Source organism: Hetaerina americana, unplaced genomic scaffold, assembly GCF_022747635.1.
Source record: "Hetaerina americana unplaced genomic scaffold, ioHetAmer1.1.p SCAF_11, whole genome shotgun sequence".
Taxonomy (NCBI): domain Eukaryota; kingdom Metazoa; phylum Arthropoda; class Insecta; order Odonata; family Calopterygidae; genus Hetaerina; species Hetaerina americana.
In genome coordinates this window covers 15,581,975-15,601,001 of record NW_027286181.1, presented here as the reverse complement: position 1 = coordinate 15,601,001, position 19,027 = coordinate 15,581,975, and the positions used below count along the sequence as shown (strand labels likewise).

Sequence of the window (19,027 nt, the reverse complement as noted above, 5' to 3'; positions counted from 1 at the left end):
ACATTATTGCATCAAAAATATCGACCTGTTGTTAAATCGGAGTCCATAATGCCACATCGACACTATCACTATGTTGATAGCGATAAATACCGACGGTCGAGATATTTGATCTTTTGAATTACCATACTAACCTGGTAAGTAGGAAATAAAATACGTATTGTGATAAATATGTATATCGTCATAGCGCATAAACGTTCGTAAAAAGTTTCGACGAAGGAGTTTAAGCAGTAACAGGTATGGCCATTGATTATCTGGATTCCCATTCGCGATGTATTCCTAATTCATTCGACGAACGTGTTTACGTTTTACCACTAGAGAATATTACGCATCACCGCAATAACGGCCTTAGCATACCCTTACCAAGGGGCCCTCCCCGGGGTCACACGATTTAACGCACCAACTGCAAACAGGGCACTTCACTTGAAGTTCTCTCCACATAAGACCCATAATGCGCACACGCTTTTTTATGACTATGTTTCTCAGTTTGGGAGTGCATTTTACTTGCTGGAAATACAAAATTTCATGAATAAGCACTTCAAACTTGGTTTAAGTGAAATATCTAGAGCACTTAATCTTATTAACTAAGGCTGGGATACTTGCTGAGTATCGCTTCGATTACTCACCATTAGTCTGGCCGAAAAATGGTCTTCGTGTTTTTTGGGTAGAATTTAACTCAAAATGGCATCTTTTCAACAATTTCAAAGACAAATAAATTAAACATAACAGTTTCAGGTTTAACTTTGTAGAATTCCTTCATTATGAGGGCAAAAGGAAAACTTAACATTTCCACCATAAAGCTTTAATATTTCACGACCATGGTTTCGATGCTGCGTATCATCATCAGGATTACTTTAAGCATGGCCTCATCTACTTCAATAGGTTGATCTAAGGATTATTTTTACCCCTCTCAGCTCTAATTTTTCTTTTAAGCTTCAATTTGCGTATCTCAAAGATGTTTAGCTAAATGTAAATGAGAACGCGCAAATTTTGCTGTGTGAATCTGTTGAGTTATCTTTGCATAATTAGTCAAAGTCTGCAAATTTATGCATCATTTTGACGCTCAACTTCGATATGGAACGGAATTTTGCGTACATCCAACAAGTTTTTGCAGAAATATAAATATCTATTTATCGCATAAACGTTTTTAAAAACTCTAAAGCACAATAAAAGGAAAACAAGCAAGGAAGTGCTAGGTGTTGAGGGAGACAAAAACAGGGTACCGCTGGGAAAAATCCAAATGAGGCAGGAAAGATGGATGCTAAGAATTTTGATTGGCGATGGAATGTTGAAGACTGTGATAGAGTGGTAAATGTTAGCCAATGCAAACTTTTCTCTTTTATTTAATCTCTTTGAACACATTTTGATCAATTGAACATTTTTCTTTTTTTGCCCAATGCATGTGACCGTTTATTTTCCATCACTAGGTTTCTAATGAAAAATGGATTACAATATTTCCACTGATTCTAATTTCCTCTCTGTCACCTTGGATTTAAAGGAATACGTGAAATTAATGAAAAATCCGTTGCATGACTGATTCACAATCCTTTAGAATGATGATCTCATTGCTATTCATTTCTAGATCGGAATGAACGGCTGGAAACACCACTGATTTTCTATTAATTGAAGCATTTTCCGGGTACGTTTCAGAACCAAATTCAATCAGAAAAGTAGTTTTTTCTTGAATAAGGCATGAAAAAAATACAAAATATTGATCTCTAAACTTCCATTTCCGAAGTTGAAAAACTTGAGCTCTCGTGCAATTTGTATATGCATTATTGGCATGTGTCATACGCAATTTCAGTCGTCATCAACCACAGGCACTACGTAATCACAATTGATGACAGCAAAACTAGTAATTCTATTGGAAAGGAGATTTAATTCTTACGTATACTTAAATCATACAGACTAAATTAATTTCCCAACGAATTAAATGTGTCCCGTTCATGAGGATAATTAATTTCATATTCGTATTCCTAACTGCTTTCAAGAGGTAAAATTTGGAATGGAATAATTTTCAATAACCTTTTATTGGAATATATAAACTATTTCACTTTAAATGCTTTGTAGGCGTCCACAACCAAAAACTTTTCGGGTAATAAGTTTCCAAGAATTTTCTCTGGTAAATATAAATTTAGAGCAGTTAAAAGAAGTTATCTACCTCGGAAGGGAATTTGACCAAGATGGTCTTAGGTTAGGCAAAGGAACTTTCATAAATAGAAGGGTTGAAGACAGGAGGGATGAGTAAGAGTGTGTAGAAAAGGCTCTTCAAAATTTTTATATTGGAGTGCAGATTTTTATGGCGCGGAAATATCATCGTTGAAACAAGATGCTGGGCGTGGAGGTTTTTGAATTAAGAGCTTGGAGAACGATGGAGAAGGTGGACAGGACTGAGAGAAAAGCAAGCGAGGAAACGCTAAGTAGAGTAAGAAGGGTGGATAGTGAGTGGGATTGTTGGCCGTAAATATGAAACACAGGAAAAATGTAATAATATTAAATCGAAATTAAATGTTGTTCCGTGAGGTTGTAATCGAGGGTATAATGTCAGAACACTGTGAAAAGTAACCATCATAGAAAAAGGAAAGTTCATTGGTTGAATTAAGGAGAGGGATCAATCCAAAGGGACAAGAAAGATAGATGCAGAACACATTGACTGGCGACGGGATGCTGAAGACTGTGATATAGGGAAGACAAATATGCAAGACAAGGATGTTGGACGGAATGAAGGGAGGGAGGAAGTATGCAGAATTGAAGAAGGGTTAATCGCAGTGTGAGGCGTGTCTGACTGCTGTAGGTTTCTGATTGATCCTAAGGCTACACACTATTGTACTTCTAGGCCCTGATTAGCCTAACACAAAATGTCCTTAGACCTTAAGAACTGCACCAACTAGTTCTCTAAGTTATCACGCTTCCTACCTACTTTAATCTAAATAAAAATGTCCATCCATATCCTCACACAACCTCCTCCTCCCACCACTCTCCCCACTTATCATCTTCTTCAGAATTCCCATTGCCTCTCACAATATTTTCTTCACTAGGCCTTCCTTCTTAGAATTTCTCCCTACATCCATCTTCTCCCTTACCTCTTTCATGCCTAGAAGTCTCTCATATTTTTTTCCTTTCCTTTCATTTTATTTTCTTAATTTTTCTCTGCTACTTAAGCAAGAAAACTACTAACAATACTACTCCTTTTGCCTCTGAGACTAGTTAACTCCGCCGTATAATACCACGCCCCATACGGGAACTAAACATTAGTGTATTTTTTTAAATTCTCATAAGATAAGCATCAGTGACTCCAGCCCATTTTTAAAAGATTCTTAAGCGAGAGAATTTTTCTTTTCATTTGCCCATAACTAAACACAGCCTCATCGAAAATACTTCCCAAAAATGTACCCTGTTCTAACTTCAATCATAGAATTAGCCAGCCTATTTCTCGCTTGTTATTCTCGATGCCTAGTGATTTATTACTATCCCATACTCATCTGATCCAATACTCATATTGATCTTGTTTTTCTCTAGGTACGATACAGTTAACTATTGGGAAAACAAATATTTTGTGAAAATTACGCTGAAAATTCCTATGTTATGGATGCATACAACTTCCGAGACGCCTGAAACCAAGAAGTTTTCTGATAGTAAATATGACAGAATGGAATACACTTCCGAGAAAGTTTGAAGAGAATAAACATTATTGGATACGAAAGCAGAAAAAATTGATGGTAGACCAGGAAGGCGCAAACTGTGGGAAGGACACCTTTTAGAGAACTTTTGCCGGATGATATAAGGCCGAATGTGAAGCAGTAAAAATGGAATGAAGCCAAATGACATTGAAAGAGTGAATTCATCAAAGAGTTGAGCAGTGACTTACGAAAATTCATATCGTGCAAGGAGCATTCAAGACTGATGGAGAACTAAGCAAAGTATTTGGGTCTTATAGCCTTGAACAAGAAAAGGAAATACTGTTGCCAAAACGAAAAACTTGCAAAGGTATGGTTATCACCCGAAGAAACGGAGCTCGAGAATTTTAGGAAAATGAAATAACGAAGGTATCTGGAAGTTGACGCTTGGTATCGTTCCCTTTCGAAAATAATCCCAAGCGTACCTTAGTACATATTTATTTAAAAATATGATAAAACACTGTAGAATATATCTTTCACAGCAATTACAGAGTTGATGAAATGCAAAAAAGTAGAAAATGCCAATGCAATAGTAGGACAATGCAATAGCTGCCAGTCTCAGTAACATTTGGAGAGACGATACAAGTTTGAACAAGTCACCATTATATTTGATCTAATGGAGTTACAGTCGTTCCAGCCCACTACAATTCATCAAATTCAGGCCCGTATTTTAAACACCACTCTAAGACCACACAATTTGATAACATTACCAATATAAGAGGAACTACTCTCATATACCGATCTTCTCCGTGGCAGTCGAGAATTCTATGCATATTTTGTCACCTAGATACCAGAAATAACCACAATTAAATGTGGGTATATACGTGTAAGTATTTATATATATAAAACCATAAACACAGTAATCAACCCGAAGGTCGGTTTAGTAGGTGATGCTAGAGATCACCCAGTACTAAGCCCTATACGGCGTGTGAAAATTCACACATCAGGGTAGGGGGGCCAGTTCCTCTCCCTGTGCCGGGCCTTTCCTGTTTTCCCAGGAAGATCTGGTACCCGAAAAATCACTTTAGCTTGGGTGGAGCTGCAGGTGCCCAGAGTGCCTTTCCCGGGAATCGAACCCGGGACCCTCCGGTCAGCAGTCCAACGCTCTACCCACTGGAATACCGCGACCCACATTTATTTATATTTAATATATGTTTATACATACTTTTCATATATATATATATATATGAAATATATATATAAATATATTTTTTTAAGGTAATCCACCGGTTAAGGTAGGTTTTTGGATGGACACAACTACCAAACAAATATTGTATTGCTCCTGACAAAACACAAAATCCATCCTACTCTATATCAGGTCCCTCTTCATCTCTGAGTACTTTCTTCCTCCCTTTATCCCGTCCAACATCCCTATCCTGTTCCTTCCCTTTCCTCTTTTGCCCAACATTCTACCCTCTATCACAGTCTTCAACATCCCACTGCCGGTCAACACCCCCTTCATCCACTTTTCCTGCCTCCATAGGATTGCTCCCAACAAACCCCTCTCTTCGCCCACCATACCAAGTACTTCCTCATTTGTTTTCTTCTCTGCCCATTTCACCTTCTCCATTCTTCTCCACACCCGCATTTCAAAAGCCTCCAGTCTACGTCTATCCTGATGCTTCAATGACCACGTTTCCGCACCGTGCATAGCTACGCTTCATATCAAAGTTTTTACGAGTCTTTTCTTAATATCCTTACTCAACGTCCCAGTCATCAACTCCCTCCTCCTTGTGAAAGCCTCTTTGCCTAGCGCAATTCTTCTCCTTACGTCCCTACTACTTTGACCGTGTTGGTCCAAAACACTACCGAGATACGTAAACTGTTCTACCTGCTGTAGTTTCTGCCCTCCTATTTTAATGTTAAGCTTGGCCTTTTTCTTTCTAGAAAATCGCATAGCCTTTGTTTTGTTAATATTGATTCTCATCCCATACCTGTTGCACTGAATTTCCAATTCACTCTGCAATGCTTGCAGCCCCTTGGCTGACTGACAAACTAAAGCTTGGTCATCAGCAAACCTAACTGATTTTACGAATTCCCCGCCCACTTTCATTCCTACCTCGAGTTCTTCCCATGCCTCTTTGATCATTTCCTCTGCATACAGGTTGAACAGCAACGGTGATAATGGGCAACCCTGCCTTACATCCCTTCCTAACACTGCCCATCCTGACTCCCCGTTTCCCACCCGCACCTGAGCAGTCTGAGACATGTACAGGTTGCGGATTAGCCTCCTTTCCCTCCAATCTATTCCTATTTTCTGCAGAATACTCATTAGTTTTTCCCAATTCACTCTATCAAACGCTTTTTCGAAAACTACGAAACAGGCAAATACCTCCTGGTTGTGCTCTATATTCCTCTCGATTAATAATCTCATTACTGCAATTTCATCACGCGTACCTATTCCCTTCCTAAACCCAAACTGATCATCCCCTAAGTAATCATTTGCCCTACTCTCTATCCTTTTGTTTATGATCCTGAGAACAACTTTAGCTGTGTGGGATATCAAACTAATTGTCCTATAGTCCTCACATGACGTGGCCTTTACCTTTTTCGGAATAGGAACTAAAACTGATCTCACAAAGTCTTCCGGCCAGATTCCCTCCTCATAAATAATACGGATCAGCCCATATAGCCTCTTCCTCCCACATTTTCCTAAGCATTTTAAAAGTTCCGCGGGAATGTTATCTACCCCCACGGCATTATTTAGTTTCATCTCCCTTAATGCCCTTTCTATCTCATTGTCTAGTATGCCTGGACCTAAGCTGTCTTCCTCTACGTCATTTTCTTTTTCAATGTCTAACTTTGTTGGTCTGAGTTCTTTACTATACAGTTCTTCTATATACTCCTTCCATCTCTCTTGGATCTTTCCTGCGTCAACTACAACCTTACCCGCCTTATCTCTAACTGTTAGCATAGCTCTTCCTTTCTTACTTCCTGATAACGATTTAACTTTGCTATAAATATATATATATATATATATATATATATATATACCATAAACACAGTAATCAACCCAAAGGTCGGTCTAGTAGGTGATGGAGTTCGCCCAGTAATAACCCCGACGACGTGAAATTCACACATCAGGGTAGGGGAGCCATTTCCTTTCCCCGTGCCGGTTATGGTTTCGCAGGAAGATCTAGTACCAAAAAAATCACGCAGCTTGGGTGGAGCTGCAGGTGCCCAGAGATTTGCCCGGGAATCGAACCCGGGACCATCCGGTCAGTAGTCCGGTATATATATATATATATATATATATATATATACTCATATATACAGAAACAGATATAAGGAAAAGGGATAGGAACACATATAAAGGACGAACACAATAGAGGTGGGGAAGGCGGAATCGAACGGATCACAAGAGTAAAAATATGCGTGCCACGAAACGCACTGTTCCTTTCCTGTATGATGTTGTATGAATTCTAACCCACTGTCCTTTCCTTTCCTTGTGTATTGTCTATTTCTCCTTTGGTGGGTGAAACTGCCCCCTGACGCCATCTCTTGGCTGAAAGAATCGGGGCGCTTGGCGACATATTAGACCCACGGATCTCAGGGTAAATTGACTATCCTCGATAGCTCAAGTGGTTAAGAGCATCCGCCCGGCAAGTGGAAAGATCCGGTGTTCGAGTCCCGGTTGAGGAAATATTTTTACTCTTGTGATCCGTTCGATTCCGCTTTCCCCACCTCTATTGTGTTCGTCCTTTATATGTGTTCCTATCCCTTTTCCTTATATCTGTTTCTGTATATATGAGTATTTATTCGCCGTTTGGCGGGATTTCGTGTTTGAATGTATATATATATATATATATATATATATATATATATATATATATATATATATATATATATATATATATATATTTTTTCTTCGAAATGGAACGCTCTTCGGCAACGCACAAATATATAAAAACTCAGGTGTAGATTTTTAAAACATAGAAATACAAAGAAGGGATACTCACATATGTAGTTTTGACGTTTTGACGGCCAGACCGTCGTCATTAGAATGGCGTTCTCGGGGAAGAGCGGAGAGGACATGTGCAGGAGAGGCGTGAGGGAAGGACAGGTAAGGTACCAATAGGAAATGAACAACGGGGTGGGAGGGGATATGTAGGCAGCTATATGATGCATTCAGCCCGGTCATATTAAATGACTTGGAGACCCTCTCGCGGGTTCTCACCTCTATGATACTAGCAGATTTGGGAAGAGTTTCAAATCACCGAAACGGTAAAGCAGTCATCAAAAGATTGGTTGTGGGAAGCAGTGTGAGTAGGGATGGGATATTTTAGGAAGGGTGGGTATTTGGTGGAAAATCGGTGGTTATTCATGGAGAGGGTAAGGGTGGTCGTGCATTCACCAACGTAGAAGCCAAGGCAGAAGTTACAGGAGAGGCGATATATAATGTTTTTTGAGGTGCAGGTGGCGTCGGATTGGGATTTGGTAGTAAGGGAGAAGGACGGTATTAGGAGATAGCAGAATTTGCAGCGTGGGTGGTTGCATGAGGCGGGGAAGAGACAGGGGTACTCTTCCCCGCCCGTACATTTTCAATCGGGTGATTTTTCTCTAATACTCGAAATATCACGCAGTCTCTGTTTAGCTGAGACTTTACAGTATTGACACTACCAGATTTGAACGAGGGACTCTTCTCCAACTTCTGGTTTTCCTTTTCGCCTAATAGACTGCATAACCTACCAAAATGGAAACCGTAATTGTTAAATGTATTTCTTTATTCAGCATTACTTTAGTAGTTAGGTGACGTTGCATAAGGTTCCTTCCACCAAAAATCTACTGGTCTGACCAGGAGAAGACCTGAGAGAAGGCCGCAGAGAAGAAGAAAAGAGGACTTTTTTAAGAGAAAAAATAGTTCTCCATCTCCGCAAATGTGGGAGTTAAGATTAGATTTATATGCACATAAAACAGGATTAATCTCGGACCCATAGGGCTAAAAAAAATGTCAGAGTCACCGATAAAGGTTACAGTCAAATGCTGTGGCCATGACATTTACCTAATTAGTCGGTTGTTTGAATGCGCCACGTAAATTGCTTCTCTGGAAACAGGGATATCGTTTGACGATGTTATTATCAAATGGGTTTTTCACGCTTTCCACACCGCTTCCGACATATTTTTTTTAATAAAGACAAGAAATGGAGTGTTCCTAATGAAAGACGAATATTACTATTGATATTTTGAATGTCCGGGATATTTAATGGGTAATAAATATAGATCGACAGAAAGTTGAACAATTTCATAGTAAAACTGCACCTCGTTGAACATCATTGTAATTACTTATCGAACCATTATTGCATGCGGTTACAGATAAACCTACCTGTATCGGCAGAGAAACCATGCAATTGCCATTTAACGAGCAAAATATCGTCCACTAGTGCATTTAATTAATTAATGACGACGACGATTTCGGCGGGAATGAAACTAGTGTAAGGTTGCCGAGCGAAAAAAATATTCCGTATTAATTTACAGGGATTTTCCATAATATGTATTGCTCTGCATTCAAAACATGACGGAAAGTTAGGAGCATATTTTTATAAAATTCATATTAATGCATTTGATACTCCCTCCTTCTTTCGTCGTGGAAAAACAACAAGAGGTGTACTATGTACTATCTAAAGATAACGGGAAATCCGTGATATGAAAAGGAATAGAAATAAAATTATATACAAATTGAGATAACTGAAATGTAGAGCATAAAAGTACTGCTGCTAATTAAGAGTGGATTTAGGTTATGACCAAGGGTAAATAAAAAAAGCCAATACTTGTACATGTACACCAGGAGACCCGGGAAGCATATGGTTACCTAACCGTCTTAATATCCTCATTTCCCTCACTCTTTTTGCCAAAAATAATAAGAAAGAAAAAATAAAAACATTAGAATGTAGTTGATTTAAAAAAATTCCTCCCAAACAAAGTTTTTTATAAAATAATCAATATTATAGGAATTATGTACGTTTAATCGCTGTACTTTTGATTACATTAGTTTAATAGAAAATAATTATAAATAAATACAAACAAAAAAATAAACATTAAAGTGAAGTTCGGCATGCGTAAATAAATATCTTATTTTCCATTTATTCATTTGGGGTGTATTTCTCCTTTATCGTTTCAAAATTACACGGGTTACTATGAGGACGCATTTCAAATAGCGCATAATTATAGAAATATTTACAATATTTTGCAAACTTTCTCGTGATTTTGAATCTAAAAAATATTTCGATAATGAATTAAAGCTAATTTAATTTCCTTTCCTAAGACACATCTATCGAGTTCGTACGATGATTCTTTATAATTTAACTAAAAAGATATTAAGGCCTGTAAGTGATACAACATGTGTAACTGTTCATGTATAGTATAAGTTAAGAATATTATTGCTTCAAGTTAATAAGGCTATCAAATTGTACACGGAGAGGTCATAATTTTTATTATATTTAAAACATTTTCATCACACTTTTTCAATATTTTAAAGGAGATTATAAAAATAACTCAAGATTAAAACAGCAAAAAACATGGGACCAACATTTCGTATTTTTAAAGAGATTCAGAAAATATTTTAGTCAATACTATATTTAATCCACTGTAACAAAACAAAATCTTCCTCGATCTATCGGAATAGTTGTTCTCTAAAATAACTTTATTATTGTTATATATTTATCATACGAAGAAACTTCACAACATGGTAAATCTTTCTCTAAGATTACAGACACCTTGGTCGTAGAGAAGTAGTACGTTCCACAAATAGTCAATACTTCTATCCTCCCAGGTCATTAATTACGGCATCTAATGGAAATCTCTACCTGAATCTTCCACTGCTTTTACCATAAAACGCTCAAATATCTCCGAGATGATTTTTCAGAATAATTTTAAATTAAATTAACGCCTAATTGCTTCGTATCAATTTTCCATTCTTCAAACTTAATTTTTAAGACCCAGGCTCTTATTGTTCAACATCATCTTAAGGTCTTTCGAACTTCGATTCAGCTTTTTCAGGCTTTCCACTTTCGCAATTGACTTTTCCAAACCAATTTCATCCACTTCTCCCGCAATATACATATCTACACATACAAACTAAAACAATTTAATCCCAAGCCTCCTCACTTAAAACCCAAATTGTTGAACTATAAGTCCTTTCACATTGGGATGGCGGCTAACGTGTTGGCTTTCCACCGAGGGTCCGGGGTCGAATCCTCGAGGTGATAGATATTTTTCAGTGGTATCCCGATCCCTAATTGAGGTGCTTGTGTGAACATTATGTTCCATCTTTAATTCTTCCCACCTAAGGTTTAAGTTTTATTTTTTCACGAAAACCTCATAACTTTTATGATACAATAATTTCAGAGTGTAAAAATGATTCGCATTAATTATTTTCACCCTCTAAAATTATTGCATTGGAATGCACATATTGCGGATGACTCCATTAAAAGTTACTGCCGCGGTATCTCCCGCAATTTCTTGCAACTCATAACTTTCGTTTTCTTTACACTAATTCTCCTCCCCGTACCTATCAAAATGAATTTTAAAATTCATTCAGCAATGCTCTGCAACGCCTTGGCTGGCTGGCAAACTGAAGTTACATCCTCCGCAAATTTAAGTAATTTTATGAATTTCCCAAGGACTTTTATTCGTTTCCACATATAGTTCTCCCTATTTTTGGAATTACAGATAAATTTGGAACTATACTAATATTTGATTACTGTTGTTTCAACGTATAGATATGATGCGTTGAAGACCAGGTTGTGCTTTTCTGCTATTTTTTTAACCAAGAATAGAGACCTTTCAAGATCCTCTTTCTTTGCTAGTTCATAGTAATTTGTGCCTAGCTTGGATATTGCCGTGGTACATTATTATAACATTGATCCTACGATAGCCTATTAGAAACAAATGTAGAGTTAAGTGTTCAACTATGATGAGGTAAGTGCTGAGTTGTCGTAAAAAGTCAAAAATAATGCGCATTAATGCTCGTCCATACCACAATAAACACCATTTTGCATTTGATTGCGCAAATTCGGGTTCGAACCCTTAGAAAATGTTAACGAAAAGCCATTAGGATATAGTTTTTGCTTTTAGATTTATTTAATCGTCATGAATAAATAGTTAATGATAAATAACTTTGTTAGACAAGTGCAAAAACAAGAGTTGACTTGGGTCTAATTGCATTTGCCATTGCTTTATTTACTGCTAGAACAATCTCCAGATCTCAATTGAAATAATCCAGTTTCACTGTTGATACGTCAGTTTCTTAGGATAATATGTTTTCTTCCAGTGTATAGTGAAGTTTCTTTTGATTTGGAGACTGAATTCGATGCGGGATTTAAATATGATCGACGGGTAAATGCATACTCTCTGAAAGGCCACCAGAAGATATTGTTCACCAGCACTATGAAACAATAAAATATAAGTCAATATCAATCATTATCAAATATCTATAAAATCTAATATGATTTAACGAGGTTAATAATAATAATAATAAATCCTTCAATTCTCTGCCATTTTTCATTTAGGGATCTCATCAACGCTCAATACCATAAAAGCACATGTGATAACGATTGCATAACACCTTTTGTCGGAAACTAAATTCAAATTCCGAGAGTTTATTACGGTTTTCGCGTTTTCGTCGGAACTACACGAACAAAAGACTGTGTTTCCGCGCACGTGAAAGAGACGTCGCGGCGGAAGCCTAACCATTGTCATCTATGATCCCAACCTTATCCAGCAAGACTGTTTCTCATACTCCGATTGGTGGAAAGGTCATCCAATCGCGCCGTCGAGCTGCATACGACCGAACCTTTACTCTTCCCGTAGGCATGACGAATTAACGCCTTGGGCCCCGTAGGGATGAAAGCATTGAATCCCATCCAATCCCGTCGAACCAATTTTCCACAAAATAATGAACTCCCCTAACAAATGGGATACACATATATCGCCGTGGTAATGCACTGATTCGATCAAATACACTTTTTTGCTTCGTTAATGAGAAATTGCACTCCGTATCCCCCTCCCTCTGCCGCGTTAATTTTGGATATTAGTCAATAAGCCGCTGAATTATACGTGAGGCTTGCAGTTCACCTTTCCCGTACTTAATATCGCTGCATGGTCTTACAATGAACATTTCGTTAATCAAACGCTCATGCGCTTTTATCTCGATGTCCGAAATAATATTGATGTTAGCCACAAACCAGCGGCGATGTGTGATAACAGGCGATGCATGATAATTGCCATGAATATACATACGAGCAGGAAGACTTTTCCAAATCGAATTCAAGGAATAGAAATAATCGTAATAGTACTGAAAATCCTTGGTTGTGAGCCACTGGAAATTGTTGCTATGCGTATTTAAAAAAATACCTTCTTCAAAACATTCAAAATCAAAACATAAAAGAAAATCGCATGATATCATCTAAACTATCCAAAAATAAAATCATATCAAATTCCAACCATTAAACTAGGCAAAACATCTGCACGATACCCCTGAACGTCAGTTCTTATTGTGTAAATGATCAACTATAAAAGGAAAAATATATGTATGTAAATATATACACACATACTTGTCAATCCATGTCATGTATTAATGGGCGTGTCCTAATAAATGTTTCTATTTACGAGTATTTCTATTCTCGTATTATGCTTTTTTGAACTTTGAAATCAGGATTGGTTAAGTATGATTTTGTTCTGCGGCCATATATGATTCTAGGGAAGAACGAGTATTTATCGAACCAGTCAGTTCGGGTATCTATCTCTATTATGGTATTCTAGTAGTTCAATATGAGAATGCAATGCGAGTCAATAGTAGTTTCCTCAAAACTCCAAGTAACCTTGGGTAATTTGCCCCCTTACTAATAGCCTTAGTCTTGCCTTGTTTCTTCGCGAGTCAAGGGGCATACCGACCTAATTACAGAGCACACCCATCACTCTTGCTCTTTTCACTACTCATGCTAATGGGTAGTGGCTCCCTCTCACACGCTCTCCTTGTGGCTGGTCGGGTACGATGCACATTAAGAGTGACAGCATTAAATGTATTGACAAATATTCCTTGAATGCACTCAAATGCCATTACACATTTTAAGAATGGAATGTGATGGCACAATTTCCTCTCGTCCCAGCAAATAAAAGCCTTTCATCTCAAAGAAGATTAACTGAAGATGAAAGACTAAATGCAGGAACAGAAAGCAATGTGAAGATGGAATAATTAATTCACTGGTAGCTTCGAGAGAGTTTGTGGAAGAGGAGGATGAGATGAAAGCAAGCTGGAATCATTGCACATTAATGTTTATGCGTGATATTTTACAAAAAAAGAAATTTTCTATACTAATATCTTACCAATTATTAATTAAAACGACAACTGTTTTCAAAAGCACCAAACTTTCATGCAAGGTACTTCACCGCAACTCTTGGCGTACTGCGCATGCCTGCTGTGAATTCATCCCCTGGCACAGACCTAAACGGTATATCCAAGGTTGTCAATGGATTTTGATGTCGATTAAATCAAACGAAACGTGTCTCTATGGACTTTCCCCACCCCAATAAATTTTCTATTTTCTAGAGTTAACATGGTGAACCTACTACACCATATTCCACTTGGTATACTACAAACTATCGTAAAGATGAAAAAATTATGAAATTGAAGTAAATTTCTCGGTGGAATTCTTGTAGTGGACCTCTTAATAAACAATATCGGAGTTTCGCACTAGCAACACATCAGTAAAAAAGATGAAATTGTGAATTTGACATTACGTTGTATTATTATTGTTGCTTTATACATAGAAAATACGTTAAAGGACACTCACATTTAAGATATTTTCTATATATATTTTGTGTTCGAATGTGCCTTCCAAGTGTTATATTGCTCTCGAGAGTGCTTCTTCATCATCGATATGTATGTGTAGGTGTGTGTGTGTATATATATATATATATATATATATACACACAGGCACACACACACTACCATGTCGATAAAGTTTAGATATATTAACGAAAACTATAGTGGATAATACTTCAAATGAAGCAGTTGTACGAAGGATATCAAGAACGTTCCAAACCTTCATCAGTTGCTGATCAAGAAAAAATTGCAGCGAATGGAAATAAATGGTAAGGAAGAGAATTTTCACATCAACTTTTTGTTATTTTTTGGAGAAAATAAGGTTTTGATAATATAGTAGGAGTAAAAAGGAATAAAAGAACTTCAGAACAAGATGATAAAAAAATGAAGGCCCAGCTGCCAATCCCAAAATCAAAAATGAAATATTAAGTACAGTATGGGAAGAGAAAGCATAGCACGCAACCTTCAGATGAAGTTGGTTGGGATTCGACGAGCAATAATAAATTTTCGAATAAACTTCCTCCATAAATGACACAGTTTCAGGCGTGAAATGGAGAAAATCCTTCATGTGAAAGAAGACACTTTGCTTTTCCACATAAAAGTTCTATGTGGAAAGGCAAAGTGTCTTCTTTCGTCCAATATCCTCAATATTAATAGAAGTTCTACTATAGTTATTTAAAAATAATAAATGGTTTTTAAGCATAGAGCGACTACGCTAATTATTTTCGGGTTCAATCTGGAAACCTATTCTCCCTTGCAATTGAATTAATACCAGGACTATTTGCATATCTCATGCGCATATTTTTTTTACATGTGATTAATTAAAAATTTTAAATCGAAACTTCCATGGCGTAAAAACTTGAAAAAGGAATAATATCCTGTGGATATTGATGGAATGCTTCCTCATTATGAAATCAAATTATTCTTTGCATGTATTTTTGTCTGTACCTGATGCAGAGGAAAAAAAGAAGGATTTTCAGGCGGACACTTTCAACGAACAGTACAAACGTAAGCTCAGTAGATGGAAGAGATCGTCGGCAAGTGAATGAAGAGGCTGATAAAGTGACTAACTCGGAGAACAATAAGATTTTAACCTTCGGATTAATAGCCTATGAGAATAATACAGTATTTATGCCGATGCAAACGTTTCATCATGCCGCAACATCATAAGGAGATGCCAGATGATGACGCCGCGCAGCGACGAAACCAAGATCGTGGAATTAATATTGTTAACCGCATCACCAACTATCATTTCCTTCCAGCTCGAACGCCTCAACAGTCAACTTTGACTCACCAAACCCATAGATTGCCGGAGAAGAAAATTTTTTACCTTCCCAGTATTTACGTATGATGTATATTTTTCACCTGAGAGAATATATAAGAGGCACGAAGGAGTTCGTTAGTATTTGGAGATCATATTTGTTTTTCCAATAACCTGCATGAATTTCATTTTACGAATTTCACCCACTTTTATAACATTGTTCCCGCATCATTTGAATATATCCTGTTATTGAATATTCTTTCATGTAAGAACCTTCTTTTGTGTGATTAACTTTGTTCAAGTGTATGATCGAACTGATATATGCGTAGCGGTGTAGTGATTGTGCATGTATAGCTGGTGACCCAACACCCCCCTTCATACGCTCTTACGGCGGCTTGCTGGGTACTGTGTAGATGTATTTTGACCAAGATAAGTGCACTGTTAAACGGAGAGAGATATAACATAAATAGTTATGCATATGACTGGAGACTGGAATATCTATCGTCAAAGTAATGCAAGGGATAGATAAATGATTTGCCACCTCACTTTTTAACAATTTTGATATTCGTTTCACTTTGCTACCTCCAATTATGAAGGCAGTTTTCAAGGTAGAGGGAAAGTATTTGGTGTTGCAGAAAATGATCTCCTGATGATATCATGTTATATTAATGAAAGAATTACGTGAAACTAATCGTCTGGGGTTGAGCGGTAATTTCTTTCACTTTCACAGCAGCAAGAAATTTAACTTATCTCGTGTGTTTAGCTGTCAACACCCTTCCCATATGGCCGCATGGTACTGCCACTAAATAATGTAGTGCTTTTTATAGTATTTCTGACCCTGATTTATTTTTTTCATAGATATCCCTTCACCCCTCGTCTCTGTTGAAGGGTCGCTTCCGCTGCCTTCAGCAGTGTGTCACCTTCCATACCTGTCCTTGGGGGCGGAGACCATGAGTTGCATGTCCATGTGGTAGTGGAATTTCCCCTTCTCACTTTTCAATTCTAACTTTCACGTTATTGGATAAATTTGTACTACATTATGAGGTGCATTATAGTTGATAGTCTTATGTATTTGCACGGTTGAAAGTTGAAAAGGTTTTTGCATAAATATATACGCCACTGTGGGTGTAGGTGTGCATAAATATGTTGGTTTTGTATGTGTCTTAATTCTCTTTTACGGGTGGTTACCTAACACCCTCCGCCACACGCCCTTATGGTGACTTACTGGCTATTATGTAGATGTAGGTGAATATGGACCTACAACTAGAAAAACAACTTTTGTAACTTAAGAGAAATATATTGAAAAATACTAAGTATGTCCTTCGCGCCTGAAGTCATAACTATTTTGACCTCTAATGATACGAGGAAAAAACGACATTTTAAATCTATTCGTTCCACTGTCTATCTCCCTGATCTTACGTACGTGATCTGATCTATCAGAATAAACTGGGGCCTGTAATTTGTTTTTAACATCCTCGGATAAGTGACCTGTATCGTAATACACGTGGGGGCAACGGGACAGGCGAACGATGGAGAGAGACGATTCGAAGGCATCCGCGGAAAAATGCCCGCATTTCTGACCTTGTGAAAATACGCGTTCGACTTAAAGAAAGCACAGTGGGAGAAGAAAAAAGTTGCTACCTACAATGAGGCTAGGGGGAAACATCAAATGGGACGGAATGACTCATCTTTCCTCCTCCGGATCCATTTCTTTACCTTGAGCTTGACTCCTCCTCATCTTCGTCTTCTATCTCCTCCTCGTCCTCTTCCGGCACCGAATACATTGATGATCTCCTCCTCCTACTACTTCTACTTCGGTATCACTCCACAACCGATGCAGAGAAACCTCACCCGCTTACACACATTCACTCAATCACTCTCAATCCCCTCTCCCTCACTCCCTTCCATTAAAAACCTTTAGCCCACAGGGCTCATCGCTTGACACTGTCCAGCTGCCGAGCGGGTTATCCTTCAATATTTTTACACCGCTGTTTGCACAACTGTGCCCACTAAAAACTCCCCTCTTCTCTCCCCTTCTTCGCTTTCTCTCACTCTCCCTTCCCTGTTTCACCCTCTCTTCTGTTGTTTTCCTCTGCCCTTCCCTCTCACCCGCCCTTCTCCCCTTTCTTTTTCCCTTCCGAAGAGCACACTCAAAGGCGTTTAAGTTTTGCTACGCGCTACTAAAAACACCCGCCGGTCGACCACCAAATGGGGCGAGTTAATAGAATCATATATGTTCGAGCGCTTCCCAAAAGAACTTTGCTGGTTAGGATGGGGAGAAAAGGGGAGGATGGGGGGGTTGGTCGTCTACGGAAGTTTCCCGAAGCGTTAAAACCGCTCCCTCACTCAATATCAGCGATCGATCTGGTGGAAAGAATTAAGAGTCGCATCGTCGAAAGGGGAAAATAAAAGGTATATACACTCGTTCATGAGAGAGGAGGGGGTTGTGGGGGTTTAAAGTAAACGTTTTCTTCGCGAGATTTAGAAACGAATTCGTGCAGGCGAAGAATTCCTTTCGGAATAAATAAATACGGAAGGGTATCACCTAAGAAGACAATAGTTCAAAGTTTAATTTTTAAGGAAAAGAACAACTGACATCTATCTTTTTTCTCAGTGTTTCCATTTCTAATGAATTTTCCGAATTCGCAGTACGGGTTCGTTAAACACTAAGGGTGATATTAAATGTCGTAGAGACATTATTTTTTATCTTAAAATTCCTTCACCCAAAATATCCCATTCTGTGGAAGTACGAAGTCACCAGAGCATTTCTTTCTTTTTTCCACGAACAATAAAGATTCCCATTCACAACCGGGAAACTATTAAGACGTTGCTTGAATCGACAATTTGTTCCCTATGAGGAACAATCTTCAAAGCAATGGACGCCGACGAGAAGTAAAATGTTTGCACATATATATGTATATATCACTTGGGGATGTCAAATCCATTGTCAGGGTGACATTAACTTCGGCGTCGTTAAAATAAATAATAAAACAAAACTTCCACTCGCCGCACCAAACGTTACGACTCCTTGAAGTTAGTTGCAGCAGCAGGACTTAAAACCAAAAAAAACACCCTTCGAGGGATACACTTCCGAAACTCGTCAAAAGCGGCCCGCCGAACCATAGGCGCTTCGCTAAAAGCCACCGCCGTCTCCTCGGCGTCGATCGACGCGGAACCTCTTCCTCAGAGAGGCGCGCGCGTACAATTCGCGTCCGTTTTCATTTCACAAGACAAGAGACGGGAGGAGACGGAACGGGAGGAAGAGCGGCG

General features: G+C 38.2%; 1 protein-coding gene across 1 annotated transcript in view; it reads right to left on the bottom strand.

The window, feature by feature from the left end:
* Ac78C (adenylyl cyclase 78C) overlaps window positions 1-17,739 on the bottom strand; it is a 481,022-nt gene extending 463,283 nt beyond the window's left edge. The window contains exon 1 of the mRNA XM_071599443.1: window positions 17,474-17,739. Within this exon, the coding sequence (XP_071455544.1) occupies window positions 17,474-17,541 (68 nt within the window). The 5' untranslated portion in view covers window positions 17,542-17,739. The remainder of the gene's footprint in view (window positions 1-17,473) is intronic.
* Window positions 17,740-19,027: the final 1,288 nt, after the last annotated feature.